The sequence below is a fragment of the Budorcas taxicolor genome, chromosome 10, assembly GCF_023091745.1.
Source record: "Budorcas taxicolor isolate Tak-1 chromosome 10, Takin1.1, whole genome shotgun sequence".
Taxonomy (NCBI): Eukaryota; Metazoa; Chordata; class Mammalia; order Artiodactyla; family Bovidae; genus Budorcas; species Budorcas taxicolor.
The window spans coordinates 70,706,809-70,721,989 of NC_068919.1; the positions used below are offsets into that span (position 1 = coordinate 70,706,809).

A 15,181-nucleotide genomic window follows, 5' to 3' on the forward strand; every position below is an offset into this window, starting at 1 on the left:
TTTCTGTAAGGGTAGTGCAGTGAATATGGTGAGCCCTCCATATTCACGGATGTGAAACCTAAAGATACTGAGGGCTGGCTGTAACCCCTCCTACCTCCCCTTTAGCCTCGCTAAAAGAATTGAGGTACAGAGATGAGGCAACTTGCTGTTGACCTTCAGCAGATGACTTAACCTCACCACAGCTCTATCATCTTCTATCTTCCTATCTAGACTTTCCATCTCTCTAATTTTTACCAGCGGTACACAGATGCCTAGGTTGCAATCCGACTGTGGAAATTCTGGTTTTTTTTTTAATTTTGATTTTTTCTAAAGGTCTACAGATAAGTTCTTTTGTACAACCATGACTGAGACCATTGCCTTAGTAAATGGTGCCTTAGAGTGAGGCATACTTGAATTTGAGTCCTAATTCCCCTAAATTTTTCTGATAAGTGATGTCGGCCAAGTTTTTTAGTCTCAATAAAGTTCATCTATTAGGTTGGTGCAAAAGTAAGTGCAATTTTGCATTGTTGAACTTTGCCATTGGATATTGGAATACATTCTTAAATAAATGTAGTTATGTTACACATCGTTTTAATGCACATTTCTCACTTTGTTTTTTTGCTAATGACTTATTACTTGCTGTTTATTTTTGACTATAGAAATGATGTTAGACAAAAAGAAAACTCAAGCAATTTTTTAATTTGAGTTCAAATGGGTCATAAACCAGTGGAGACAGCTCACAACAACTCATTTGGTTCAGGAGCTGCTGACAAAACATACAATGGTTGTTCAAGAAGCTTTGCAAAGGAGACAAGAACCTTAAAAACGAGGATGGTATTGGCCAGCCACTGGAAGTTGACAGTGACCAATTGAGAGACATTGTCAAAGCTGATCCTCTTAAAACACATGATAAGTTGCTCAAGAACCCAACATTGACCATTCTATAGTCATTCAGCATTTGAAATTGAAACAGTGAAAAAGCTCAATAAGTGGGTACCTCATGAACTGACTGAAAACCAAAAAAAAATCATCATTTTGAAGTGTTGTCTTCTCTTATTCTATGCAACAACAGTGAACCATTTCTCCACTGGATTGTGACACACAACGAAAAGGATTTTATATGCAACCAGTGATGACCAGCTCAGTGGTTGGACCAAGAAGCAGCTCCAAAGCACTTCCCAAAGCCAAACTTGCACCCAAAAAAAGTCAGAGTCACTGTTTGGTGGTCTGCTGCCCATCTGATCCACTACAGCTTTCTGAGTGCAGTAAAACCAGTACATCTGAGAAGTATGCTCAGCAGATTTATGAGATGCACCGAAAACTGCAGTGCCTGCAGCTGACTGGCACTGGTCAACAGAAAGGGCCCAGTCTTCTCCACAATGCCTGACTGCACGTTGCACAACCAGTACTTCAGAAGTTGAATAAATTGGGCCTCATCCGCCACATTCAGTTGACCTCTCACCAACCACCACTTCTTCAAGCATCTTGACAACTTTTTGCAGGGAAAATAGCTTCCACAATCAGCAGGAGGCAGAAAATGCTTTCCGAGAGTTGATTGAATCCCCAAGCATGGATTTTTCATTATTATTTATTAATTTATTTTTGACCATGCTGGGTTTTCATTGATGTGTGGGCTTTTCTCCAGTTGCCGAGAGCAAGGGCTACTTTCTAGTTGCCATGTGGGGGCTTCTCATTGTGGGGGCTTCTCTTGTTGTGGAGCACAGGCTCTAGGATGCACAGGCTTCAGTAGTTGGGTCACATGGGCTAAGTAGTTGCAGTTCCTGGGCTCTAGAGCACAAGCTCAGTAGTTGTGGCTTAGTTGCTCTGAGGCGTGTGGGATCTTACCGGAGCAGGGATTGAACTCATGTCTCTTGCATTGGCAGGCAGATTCTTTACCACTGAGCCACCAGGGAAGCCCCCAAGCATGGATTTTTGCACTACAAGAATACACAAACTTATTTCTTGTTGGCAAAAATGTTCGATTGTAATGGTTCCTATTTTGATTAATAAAGATGTGTTTGAACCTGGTTACAGTGATTTAAAATTCAAGGTTTGAAACCACAATTACTTTTTCATCAACCTAATATAAACTGAACATAATATTATAACCTACCTCAGAGTTTTGTTGAGAATAATTTGAAGTAACGCTTGCAAAACTTGGAATGATTTAGAGTTCATCTTGTACAATGTCTGCTATTAAGATGTCATTACTGTTTTATCTTTTGTCCCATCAAAGCACTCACCCTTGCCATATTGTGTATCCATTTGATGAATACCACCTTAAGAAAGGAATAATGGCTAGTTTTCATTATTTAACTTCCATTAGTGGAACTGTAATGGAAGTGGACAAGTAGGCAGGAGATGATTTTATCATACCAATCAGCCAGACTTCTCTGCTGTGTATTAGTTTGGCTTTAGTAGGATAAAGGAGGAGGGAGAGGTTGCCGGGAAATGTTCCTGCGTTGTTTTTCTTCTTCCTGTTTCTCTTCCCATCTTCTTTTCAGAGCTTAGCATCATAGTATCACAAATTCCCAATTTCCTAAGTTCATCCTAATTTACCTAGGTACTTTCCCCACTCCTACCCATCTCTCTTCACCTTCATTAAATCTCATTCTATCCTTCTTTCAGATTGCATTCAATTGTGACTCATTTGATGACTTGGACCCCAAGTCTCTACATTCCTAGGCTATTACTCAAGTAAAGGCCAACCTAAATCCTGAACACTGTCTTCCTGCCTTGTAAGCCCATTCCAAGTCAGGGGTTTTCGTTTTTGATTGTTGGAAAAGGTTAGCCAAACTTTCAGACTTGCCCACAATGCTGTCCTAGACCTTTTGTTTATACCGAGTGATTGTAAAGTGCTATAATAATGATACATGTTATTACCACTAGGTTAGGTTATAGTAGATAAATTTTGTTATATGTGTATAATGGCTTTGCAGCTTGAAAATTGAGGCTGAATGACTTACAGTAATTTAATAACTTATTGGCTTATCAAAGACGGAAAAACCTATGGGAAACATAGAATTTGAGCTAGAATATAAAGGACTGGTATACGTACTTATATAAGGAAGGAGGAAAGGTGGGAAATCCCAGTTAAGAGCACTGACATGAGGAAAGGCTTAAGGGAAGGAGCATGCAAATTTGGATCATTGTAAGTAGATCTGTTTTTTTTATTTGTTTTCAGAGGGTTTGTGTAATAAGAATAAAACTAGATATTTGGAACCAAACTTTGGAAAATCCTGAATACTCAACTAAAATATTTAAGCTTTCTTTGTATTTCCTTCACTCTTAAAAAAAAGGTTGTTGGATACATATTGATAGTTTGTTTATAAGATAGTTATTAACTTTTTTGTTTCTCTTCCTTTGCAGACCTAGAGAATCAAGACACAATGGGAGCATTTTTAGACAAACCAAAGATGGAAAAACATAATGCCCAGGGGCAGGGTAATGGGTTGCGATATGGGCTAAGCAGCATGCAAGGCTGGCGAGTTGAAATGGAGGATGCACATACTGCTGTGATCGGTTTGCCAAGTGGACTTGAAACATGGTCGTTCTTTGCTGTGTATGATGGGCATGCTGGTTCTCAGGTTGCCAAATACTGCTGTGAGCATTTGTTAGATCACATCACCAATAACCAGGATTTTAAAGGGTCTGCAGGAGCACCTTCTGTGGAAAATGTGAAGAATGGAATCAGAACAGGTTTCCTGGAGATTGATGAACATATGAGAGTTATGTCGGAGAAGAAACACGGTGCTGACAGAAGTGGGTCAACAGCTGTGGGTGTCCTCATTTCTCCTCAACACACCTACTTCATTAACTGTGGAGACTCAAGAGGGTTACTGTGTAGGAACAGGAAAGTTTACTTCTTCACACAAGATCACAAACCAAGTAATCCGCTGGAAAAAGAACGAATTCAGAATGCAGGTGGTTCTGTAATGATTCAGCGTGTGAATGGCTCTCTGGCTGTGTCGAGGGCCCTTGGGGACTTTGATTACAAATGTGTCCATGGAAAAGGTCCTACAGAGCAGCTTGTTTCACCAGAGCCTGAAGTCCATGATATTGAAAGATCTGAAGAAGATGATCAATTCATTATTCTTGCATGTGATGGTATTTGGGATGTCATGGGAAATGAAGAGCTCTGTGATTTTGTAAGATCCAGACTTGAAGTCACTGATGACCTTGAGAAAGTTTGCAATGAAGTAGTCGACACCTGTTTGTATAAGGTAGCTAGACTTTTTCTTTTTAAGACAAAACGATTTTATGGTATCTTAATTACTACTCTAGTATAAAATCATCTTAGAGCCTATAGCTCAGAAATAAGTTTTTGGTACAGTTGCAGGATACTTTTCATCAATTACAAAAATAATATAGGAATACTTCTTAGAAATAAATTATCCAGTTACCATAAATGCAAGAGTTATAATCTGGATGTTTAGTCTTTTTTAGTAACCATAATTACTTGAGTTTTTTGATATTATGGAATATTATCAAAGGTAAAAAGACTGTATCAAAGTGAATGTTTTCAAAAGGGGAATGGGGAGAGTTTAAGCCTCATTGTCTATAAATGAAAGGCATTTTAGAATTTTAATATTTTACCATGTGATATCTCAGTATGTTTATGGAAGTACTTTGAGACTGGTCTAATGAATCCATAGCACCAACAGAGGGGATTTAGTGATGATCTGGTGTTATGTAATAGAAATAGCCTTGGACATGGAGTCAGAAGAACTTGGTATGAGACTGTGTATGACTTCAGGTAAGCTCTTTAAACTATCTGGAAAATCCGTTTGTTTAATTGTTCGAGAGAGATACTATTACCCTGTCTTATGGGGTTGTCTGGATAATCAAATGGGATTGTGTAGATGAGCAACAGAAGGTTCTGCAGACTTAAGAGTCAGAAAGTGAAGTCGCTCAGTCGTGTCCGACTCTTTGCGACCTAGTGGACTGTAGCCCATCAGGCTTCTCTGTCCATGGGATTCTCCAGGCAAGAATACTGGAGTGGGTTGCCATTTCCTTCTCCAGGGGATCTTCTCGACCCAGGGATCGAGCCTGGGTCTGCTGCATTGCAGGCAGACGCTTTACCCTCTGAGCCATCAGGGAAGCCCCTTAAGAGTCAGACGTGGAATCAAATCTTACCTCTGTTACTTTTGTACTGTACAGTCTTGAACAAATTGTTCAGCCTCTCTCAGCTATTTGAATGGAGAAAATAGTATCTAACTCATAAGACTGGGGAATGAAATTAATGAGCTAATGTATACATATAAATATGCTGCTCCCTTTTGAAGAAGTTTAAAATGTTACACAACTTACTCCTTCAGTTGCAGCAATGACACTAGAATCCAAGCCCTTGACTTGGGTGCAGTGTTCTTTCTACCACACGTTTGTATTTTGTCAATAATGCTTACTAATTCTTGCGGGTTTTCTTTTGTTTGTTTTAAAAATGCTGATTTTATAAAACTTCGGAGGCTGTGTATTTGATTTTCTTTTAAAACTCAGAAACAGTAAGTCAACAGAATACTGTGTGTAGCTTTATATGCACAACTGCCAGCTATACTTAAAATCTTAACTAAAATTCAGGTTTATGTAACATCCAACACAAATCAAGTTTATGTAACATCTAACAAATATGTTTAAAAAAATCAATAGAACAACAACTTGATAGTGCACACTGTTAATTTCTGAATTTAGGAGGAACAATACAATGATGCTTATGTTCTTTGTCCCTTTTAGTATAAAAAAGGGACAAAGTAGCATTCATTTGTTAGGTTTATCCGTTTGCACTTGAGAATTAAATACTTTGTTAACTAAATTAAAAGCTATTTTCTTAAGAGACTTACCAGATTCGGATATTAGTAAATTATGACTCAGATTCCACTTTATCTGTTCTGCATTATGCTCTATAGAAGGTAACTCCCAGTTATTATTAATAATAGGAAAAGTCTGATTTGTGGGGAGGCCAAAATTGATTCAAGTATTGTAATTATAGTATTTTGAATATGTAGGTGTCTTTAAATGAATGTACTTCCTAAAAGTTAAACCTTTTTTTTTAAATTATGAAAGTTAAAAGTTGGTTTATAAACTTTATATATATAGTTTTATTTCTAATTCTATATTTCTACTTATTATGAAGCAAATCAATTAGTCCCACAATTTATTTTAAATGTAAGTTTGTCAGGGACATGTGTAACTACAGATGAAATCATGTTGTAAAGAATATCACTAGAATTTTCTACCTTGTTGAATTCAGTGTATGTGTATTTGTGTTAGGTATCACTTCATGTTAAGTAGGCCACCAGTAAATGTTCAGAAATATTTATTTAAAGAACTTTAAAAAATTATTGTTGCAGTAGAGTTTAACCTGTAGTGTTTCTTTCCTGTCTTTTGGAGTGTTGATTATTCTGTATACCATAGGTACTCTATATGTATTTGGGGGGTGCCCTTCCACATAGGCATATATAGTTTTCTCTCCTTATAAACAATATATATTTTCACTAGAACAAGTATAATTGACATGGCTGTAAAGGTTCTCAAGGCTTTGAAGAGCAAAAAGGAAACAAAATGTTTTCTCAAACTTTTTTCTTCCCAGGGAAGTCGAGACAACATGAGTGTGATATTGATCTGTTTTCCAAATGCACCCAAAGTATCACCAGAAGCAGTGAAGAAGGAGGAAGAGTTGGACAAATACCTGGAAAGCAGAGTAGAAGGTGGATCACTTAACAAAAAATAAGTAGCTTTATTAAAGAAAAACCTCAGCATAATCAAACTTTTATAACATGTTAACTTTTAGATCTTTACGTACATGACTTCAACGTTTGGTGTTTAGTGTACACAAGTGGGAAAGGGCATTTCTGTAGTAGCTGTTGAGGTATTTGTTACTGTCCTATTACAGTTATATTAGAAATAACAAGTATGGCCCAGTACATTCTGTTCAGGATACTTGGTAAAGTGTTTGTATGCTTTCAAATTCTTGATTAATTCACTGGCATGAATAATTTTATGCCAGGAAAGTCTGATTTATGGTTTATTAAAAATAGATTATTTATGATGGTGATAATTTGAATGCCATCTTTTGTGTAAAGCTGTGTTTATGAATTTAACATCTTTGGGAATTTTAAAATAAGAACTTGAAGATTATAGCCTGGCTATTAATACCTTTCACGTGTCACAGCTTTTAAAAATTTATTTTAAACTATTTCAAAGCTTCTTGCCTAAGCCATAAACTGCCTCACCGAGACAACATAAACCTGAATAGAAGACATACTAGGTCTCTACCTGGCAGAAATGTAAACGCTGAATAAATTCAAGAAATTAAGTTGGAAATTACGGAAGTGTATTTATCGTAATTCTGCAGATTGCTTTGAGACAATTAGAAAGGCATTTGTAACTCTCAAGTGTGATGCCTTCAAACATTTGAAGAATGTTAAAGTAATTATTGATGCAGCTGCTATTTGGTATAAATATTAAGTATCCCCAGAGAATTACAGTTTATTGCATTTATGCAATAAGCATGTAGATTATATAGTTTCTTTAAGCAGGAAAAACTTGACATGCCTATGATAGTGTTAAAGCGCATTTTTAAGGGGGTCTCCTAATGTTATTACTTTGCACGTTAAAGACCTTTAATAGCATGTAAACATTGATACACTATTAAAGACCTTTAATACCATGTAAACATTGATACACTATATACTTAAATCCTGTTGTGCCTGCATTATTAAAATTAATATGCACTTTAATTTTGTTTTCTCTCTTTTTACTGTTTGATACCAGTTATAATTAGTCTGGTGTTAGAATGGTGATTGGTTTTGATTTCCAGTACTGTCTTAGAGTTGCTATTTTGTTTTTTACTTCTCTCCCCTACTTGATAGTGATATATCTATTAAAAGTATATACGTAGTAGTACTTAGTATTTCACTTACTGAGCATACTATTCAATGAGTTAGTTTCCTCATTACCAAGGGTCTGGGAAATTCTTTGTTTTAAACAATTCATTTCAGTATGAGTTATTTATACATAATACAGTAAGAAAATATTTAGAATGCTACCAAGTTACAGGACATTGGTTCACACTGCTTGTTCTTGGAAAAATACAAAATCTGAAGAGGAATATATATTGAAATATGTTAATATTTAATTTATTGGCACTTTAACTTGAGTGTACATGTTTTCTTATTGATTTAAAGAAATACCGAGTTTAGTTTTATTTACTAAGAAATGAAGTCAAATTTTAGAAATGAATTGCTGCTTTTTCTCTTTAGTGTGCACTCTTAAGTTTTTGAGGCAATTATAAATAATTGCTTTAGATAGGTAATTTTATGTTATAATGTTAAGTTTTGTATTGCCTATTACCAAGCAAGAATTGCCATCTGAACAAACTTTACATTAATACTCAATATTTTGGGTATGCTGAAGTTTTGTTATACTTGTGCTATTCAATTGGAGATTATTATGTCAGAAATACACTATTCTTTACCAAGGTAGATTTGATGAGACTGCATCTAAATATTATATTAATTAAAATCACTATTATATTTAAAAACATAGAAAGAATGTAGCTATTTGCATTGTAAAAATTGTTATGTGTCTTAAAAAGTAATAAATACTGCAGTCAGCTTTTAAAACAGGCACTGAATACCTTTTTCTATTTTTCTTTCTTTAAATACATGCCTTCACTAAATTGCTGTGACCTACTAAACCTCATTTTATTTGCACTGAATACTTTTGGCTTCTCTGTCCACACCACAGAAAAGGACAAAGGCTTTTTAGCTGTCCTCCTATGATCTATGAAATACTTGACTCTCTAGGGTTGTGAAAAGATGGAGCTCATAATTTAAACCATACCACTTAAGGCTGTGGTCCTTCTAAGGCAATTTAAGATGATATCTGTGTCGTTTATATATTTTTATTTGCTACTGACTGCACAAGCTTTAAAGTTGCTAATTTGGAGATAACTATTAGAATTTCTCAGACTTAGCAGAGGGAAGTGGGGAGGAGCAGCATATGTGAGCATGTGAAATGTAGGTCTTCTATACACATATATTCTTTAATAAAAGCATTCAGTCTTTTTACAATTCTAATTGAAATGTATGGTCCAAGAACAGTTAAAGGAATATTTCTTAAAATTTCTTTTTCTTTATTTTTTAAAGCAGAAAGAAGCAAGGCTAGTATAGTGTTAAATGCTCAGATAGTTTAAATGTATTGTCCCATGTGGAACAGGAGATATGACTGTTTTTAAAGTCTTATTTTTTTAAAGAATTTGTCTTCCTGTAATTTTCTTCACAATTAAAATATCCTAATTTTTATATTTTAACAAAGAAGGTATATAATACAGCAAATATAGATGATTCAAGGTAATGTTTTTAGACCTGAAAGCATCAATTGAATTTATCATCAGTGTTCATTTATATTGTATCTAGTTATCTGTCCAATAATTGTACTGGCTTAGCAGAGACTGTATGTTAAGTGTATTACAGCTTTAGATTGTGAAATTGTGCAGTTTAGGTAAACATCAAATTCCTTTATTTTTGTACAGCAAATTTCCAGCATTAGAATCATGTAGAATAAATATACTAGATGTTAAAGATTATACAATAAAGGAACTTGGCAAACCAAATCTGAGATCCTTGCTTTTTGTTCAGATTTAAGACTGGTTTAAAAAAGAGATGGTAAAATTTGGCCTTAATCCTAAAAAGGACAATTTGAGCCATTTAAAGAAGTATGGGTAGCAGCGTCTGTCTTTTAATATGTGCCTTTAATGATGAATTAATATTTTGAAACTTAATTGAAGGATGAAAGATCTTTACATGCATTGTTATTTTCAATGGTATTTACAGATTGAGAACTAGAATGATATCCGGTGATAACAAAGAAAATTTCTTAGTGTAAATAATGGAAAACAAAAAATTGAGCATATAACCACAAATACTCTGGGCATGATCTTATGTTTAGAATAAATATGCTAAAACTCCAGGTAAAGACTTATTGGACTTAAAGTGAATAATTTGAGCACTCTTTTAAGTTGTTTGTGCATTAATGGGTTGGTATTCTGTGGTATGAATGACAATATGCATCTGCGTGGCAATACTGTAGATCATATCACTCTCCTATTTAATAACAGTTTTAAAAAAAATTAACAATTTTAAATACAGTTGTATGGTTTATCAAATTTTTTCTTTTTAAAAAAACTTACGAAATTTAGACTTTTTTCTGTTCTGTAGGCTTTGTTCAGACAGGAAATGGTATTCGTCTGTTTATTGCTTAAAGATACTTCAGATAGAAGTTAAGCTGGGAGTAGTGTCAAGTGTATGCCCTATTCTGCCCATGCTACTTAAGTATCATTTTGTAAATATAAACATGTAAATATGATTTGTGTTAGTGTATCATCAGTAAATCCCACATACTTATAGGGTTTCTTTTTTCTTTTTTAAGATCTTGCAATTGTTTATTTTCCTTTAAATCTGTGTATTGTATTTTCAGGGCAAAATTCAGGAAACATGTTTCCAGTCTAATTAGAGGAGTTAATCTCCTCAGAAGTAACTAGCTGGCATCTTAAGAGGAATATCCTCATGTGTACACATGTATCCCTGATTATGTAATATATTGATTTTAATACGAATTTTTTTCACATTTTTATCTTGTTTATATTTGGTCTTTGAAGTTAATCTGGAAAGTATTGTATCTCTTGTATCATTTTGTACATCCTTTTGTCATCAATTTTCAAAGTTCAATTTGATTTTTTTTTTTCCTTGTACTAGTTTAGAAAATCTCAGATGTGGTATATGCCGTCTTTAAAAACCTAAGTTATCTTTGTTTCATTTTATTATTATTATTATTATTAAGTTTGAATAACACTTACAAAAAAAGTACTTCTGATTCCCAGAAATCATAAAGAAGCAGGGGGAAGGCGTCCCTGACTTAGTCCATGTGATGCGCACATTAGCGAGTGAGAACATACCCAGCCTCCCACCAGGGGGTGAACTGGCAAGCAAGTAAGTTACATTTTGAACACTCAGCATTTGTCTCAGTACATTAAAATGTTTGGCGTCAGTAGGTCAGATGCGTACTTACATAATTTCTAAAGTGACTTCAGAATGTTTAACTTGTGGTTCATTGCTTTTCAGTGTTAATGATATATGGTGCTTATCTGGAGTAGGTATCAGAATATCATTGTAACTAATTATACTGAAGGCTGTCTTCAGTGGAGGCTTAGATTACACTGATTATCTCATATAGTGTAAATGAGATAATACAGTAAAACAAAATTTTAAACTAAATTACATAGTACTATAAAATTCCAGGTGTCAGTATTATTCCTACTACAATTTGATTTTGTTAATCTCTGGAGAACTGAATACCCCATGGATGAGCATCTGTCTCTTCCTCCACCTGGACCATTTCTCTGTATCTCTGGTTTTCCTGTTTTTGGTTGTTGATGCTGGTTGCTCGGGTTTTGATGTGAAGGAAGATAGGTAGATGCATTTCTTGTTTTTTTCTCTTTGCACTTTAGTTCATAGAATTGGACTTAATCTGTGTTAAATATTAACCTTACATCTTTGTAAACTGCAGTGGAGACTTTACGCAGTTTTACAGTTCAACGCTTAAGACATTTTTACCTCAGACGTCCATGTAATTGATCTACAAAAATATATTGACAAATTTCCTTGTTTCTCTACTTGTTCTGTGAGTGTAGCCATGTTTTTAAAAATTTCATGTAATTGTTCAAAACTTCCTGTTTGAAGCATTTATGTCTTGGAAATTGTTTCTTCCGATAAGATATTCTGTGAAATGATTGAATATAAAATTGCTTCAAGTCAGTTTTGTAAGTAGGGAGGCTATAACTCAAAAGCACCACTACCGATTCTTATTTTTAATAAAATATTATTCAAAAAGTAATTACTAGACTTGCCAGGGAAATGTCATATTTGACATTTTAGTTTTAATAGAGCTTTTTTAAAGGGGCATTATGAAAAGCAGAAACCTATATGTGAAATATCTAAATTATTTTACCATAACAGATGTTGAAGTTATATCTACTTCAAAACATTCAAGTCTTAACCAGAATATATTAACAATATTTCTTAAGAAATGTATCATCATTTTTGACTTATAAAAACTAAATGCCAGTTCAAATAGACATAGACCATTTCCCCCCCCCCACCCCCCCCCCCGCCAAGCCATGACTTTTTTCTTCTATTAATTGTATTAGTAGAATGGTACATTTTAGAATAAATTCACCTCTACTTTAACAATGGGGCCCAAATATCTTAAGATAAAGCTCAGTTATTGACAGTAAGGAATATAAATAAAATAATTTGTGAATGATTATCCTTGACATTTTAATGAACACCTGGCTGTGAGTTACTAAGCAGTCTTGTGCTCTGAAGAATTAACTTTCTGTATTTTTTTTTCTCTAAATTTAGGCGGAATGTAATTGAAGCTGTTTACAATAGACTGAATCCATATAAAAATGATGACACCGTAAGTACCATTTTAGCTCCTCTGCTTTCCCTTCCCTTCCACTCTGAATGCAGATCCTTCCTACCTGTTTTTGCAGAGCTGCTTGTTGCACCCATTCTCTTACACACACCCTTGATGGATTGCTCTGAACTCTGCCTGCATCACAGTTCTAGTGCTTGAGGACATTAATCATGATGAGTGGCCATTTAACTCAAACAGGAGGAAAGTCCCTTTTAATTATTTTTTTAAGTCTCTTCAAGCAATCAACTTCAGAAGTTTTTTCCCACTAAATATTTTTTTGAAGTTGGGAGTATCTCTGCTCAGTTTCTTGAATTAATTCTGAGTTTTGTAAGCAGCTGCAACAGACCTCAGAATGCCCATCTCCATCTCCATTAATACCCATTCTTTGCCAGGAACCCTACACATATTATTTAAATACTAAAGTAGAGAATTCTGTGTATATAAAGATGTATAGAATGTTGTATTCTCCAATTAGGGCTTCCCTGGTGGCTCAGCAGTAAAGAATCCGCCTGCCAATGCAGGAGATGCAGGTTTGATCCCTAGGTTGGGAAGATCTATTGGAGAAGGAAATGGCAACCCACTCCAGCATTCTTGCCTGGGAAATCCCATGGACAGAGGAGCCTGATGGGCTGTAGTCCATGGGGTTGCAAAAGAGCCAGACACGACTAAGTGACTAACAACAGCAACATTCTTCAGTTAAGTTTTCTATTACAATTCGATTGTACTGTTGTGATTACAAAAAACTGGTAACTTAAAATCATTTCGGCCTGGCTCTGAAATATTTTATATACTGCATTATGAAGCATCCTCAAATCTCTTGAGGTTTTTATGCAATGAAAATTTATAAAGATAATATTCTAAAAATAAATTGGGTTTATTGAAGAGAAAAATAAAATTCATTCTGGTAATTCATTGGTTTAGAAATACATTTGGTCAACCTCATCGTAAAATCTTATATTAAGTATTTTACTCCAAAACCAAACCGAAAGGTTCTTGTTGTTTAGTCTCTAAGTTGTGTCTGATTCTTTTGCCTTGTAACAATTCTTGGAACAGATTATATTGATATTTCATAAACACATATACATATATACTATAGAGAACATTTATATCCTAAAGATCAACCTTACAAAACCGTGTCTTTCTGCATTACCCAGAAAATAATGCATCTTTAAGTTTTAATTTAGTTCATTGTTTTGATTTGTTTCCTTCTATAAAGGACTCTACATCAACTGATGATATGTGGTAAAACTGCTCATCTAGCCACGGAGTTTACCTTCACCTCCAAAGGAGAGTGCAGCTCAACTTCATTGAACCTTTTAAACATACATCCTCAACTTTAAAGAAGGGCATATATGACATGGGTGAGAGTGATGACACCAGAGAACTTCAGCAGTACAACAGCTAGCCCAGAACTGATTTTTTGTTGTTGTTGTAAATTTGAGACTTATGTAAACGTGATTTCAAACCATAATTCATATGTTGTAAATCAGACTCCAGCAATTTTTGTTGTATGATTTTGTTTTTTGTAAAGTGTAATTGTCCTTGTACAAAATGCTCATATTTAATTATGAACTGCTTTAAATCACTATCGAAGTTATAAGAAATATTTGGCTTATTGTGTGATGCAACAGATATATAGCCCTTTCAAGTCATGTTGTGTTTGGACTTGGGGTTGGGACAGGAAGAGCAGCAGCCGTGTCAGCTAGACACTCACATGTGCACCTGATTATGGAGAATTATTCCAAAATATTACTACAAAGCTGAATATCCAGGGAGTTAATTGAAAACTCTTTTAATGTTCTTGGCAGTGGGATTGGAATTGTTGATAAAGTTGATCCCTTCATTTAACTGTCTTTTAGGTTCTCTCCTTGTTGCCATGAGTATTGCAGGTAATAGAATATATTCATAAGAATATCAATCTTGGGGCTAAAATGCCTTGATTCTTTGCACCTCTTTTACAAGTCCTTACATTTAATTACTAATTGATAAGCAGCAGCTTCCTACAAATAGTAGGAGACTGCCACATTTTTGCTATCATGATTGGCTGGGCCTGCTGCTGTTCCTAGTAAGATATTCTGAATTCCATTTTATCAATAAAGCTTGATTTAACAAACAAGAAATTTAATCATGTATGTGTAATTCCTCCTTTACTCCACCCTTATTTTAAAACACCATACCATTGTAAATGAGAAGTTTCTCATGGGGAAAGATGTTAGTCTCTTAACTGGAAAATACTGTTACTCAAGGCATAGATGGAACTGGTTCTATTAGAAAGACTATAAAAGATTTAAGTCTGTGTTGTTCCTTGATCTATTTTTAAGTGGGTTTCTTTCTGGCTACTTATTTTTTCATTAAGATGTGTATCAGCTTGAATTTGCCTACTGTATAGTTAAAGTAATTGTCAAAGCCGGACGATCTAACAGAGGTGGGGGCGTGTGCGTTTATGTGTGTGTATATGCACGCATGCGCGCCTGTGACTTTAAGTGGCCCATGTCTTTAGAATCCAGGTAGTTAAGATGTATTTAGTGATTTGAAATACAGCATGTTGATAATATTTAGCAGTTGGCCTTTAAAAATAAGTTCCAACAGCTCAAAGAGTTGTAGATACAAAAATAACCTAATTTAGGTTTCAATTCCTCTGATTAAGCATGTGAAAGTAAGTTTTAAAATCTGTCACATTGAAAAGACTACTACTGTTCTGTGCCCTTCTGTATTTTTGTCTCTT

General features: G+C 34.7%; 1 protein-coding gene across 3 annotated transcripts in view; it reads left to right on the plus strand.

The window, feature by feature from the left end:
* Positions 1-14,576, plus strand: part of PPM1A (protein phosphatase, Mg2+/Mn2+ dependent 1A) — a 45,473-nt gene extending 30,897 nt beyond the window's left edge. For 2 of the 3 annotated variants that reach the window (XM_052646200.1, XM_052646201.1), the window contains exons 2-6: positions 3,349-4,202; positions 6,566-6,683; positions 10,859-10,967; positions 12,399-12,456; positions 13,673-14,576. In XM_052646200.1, the coding sequence (XP_052502160.1) occupies positions 3,369-4,202; positions 6,566-6,683; positions 10,859-10,967; positions 12,399-12,456; positions 13,673-13,702 (1,149 nt within the window). In that variant the 5' untranslated portion in view covers positions 3,349-3,368 and the 3' untranslated portion in view covers positions 13,703-14,576. Of the gene's footprint in view, positions 1-2,653; positions 2,766-3,348; positions 4,203-6,565; positions 6,684-10,858; positions 10,968-12,398; positions 12,457-13,672 lie in introns of those variants that run through there. The other variant, XM_052646202.1, reaches the window with a different exon arrangement.
* The last annotated feature ends 605 nt before the right edge of the window (positions 14,577-15,181 follow it).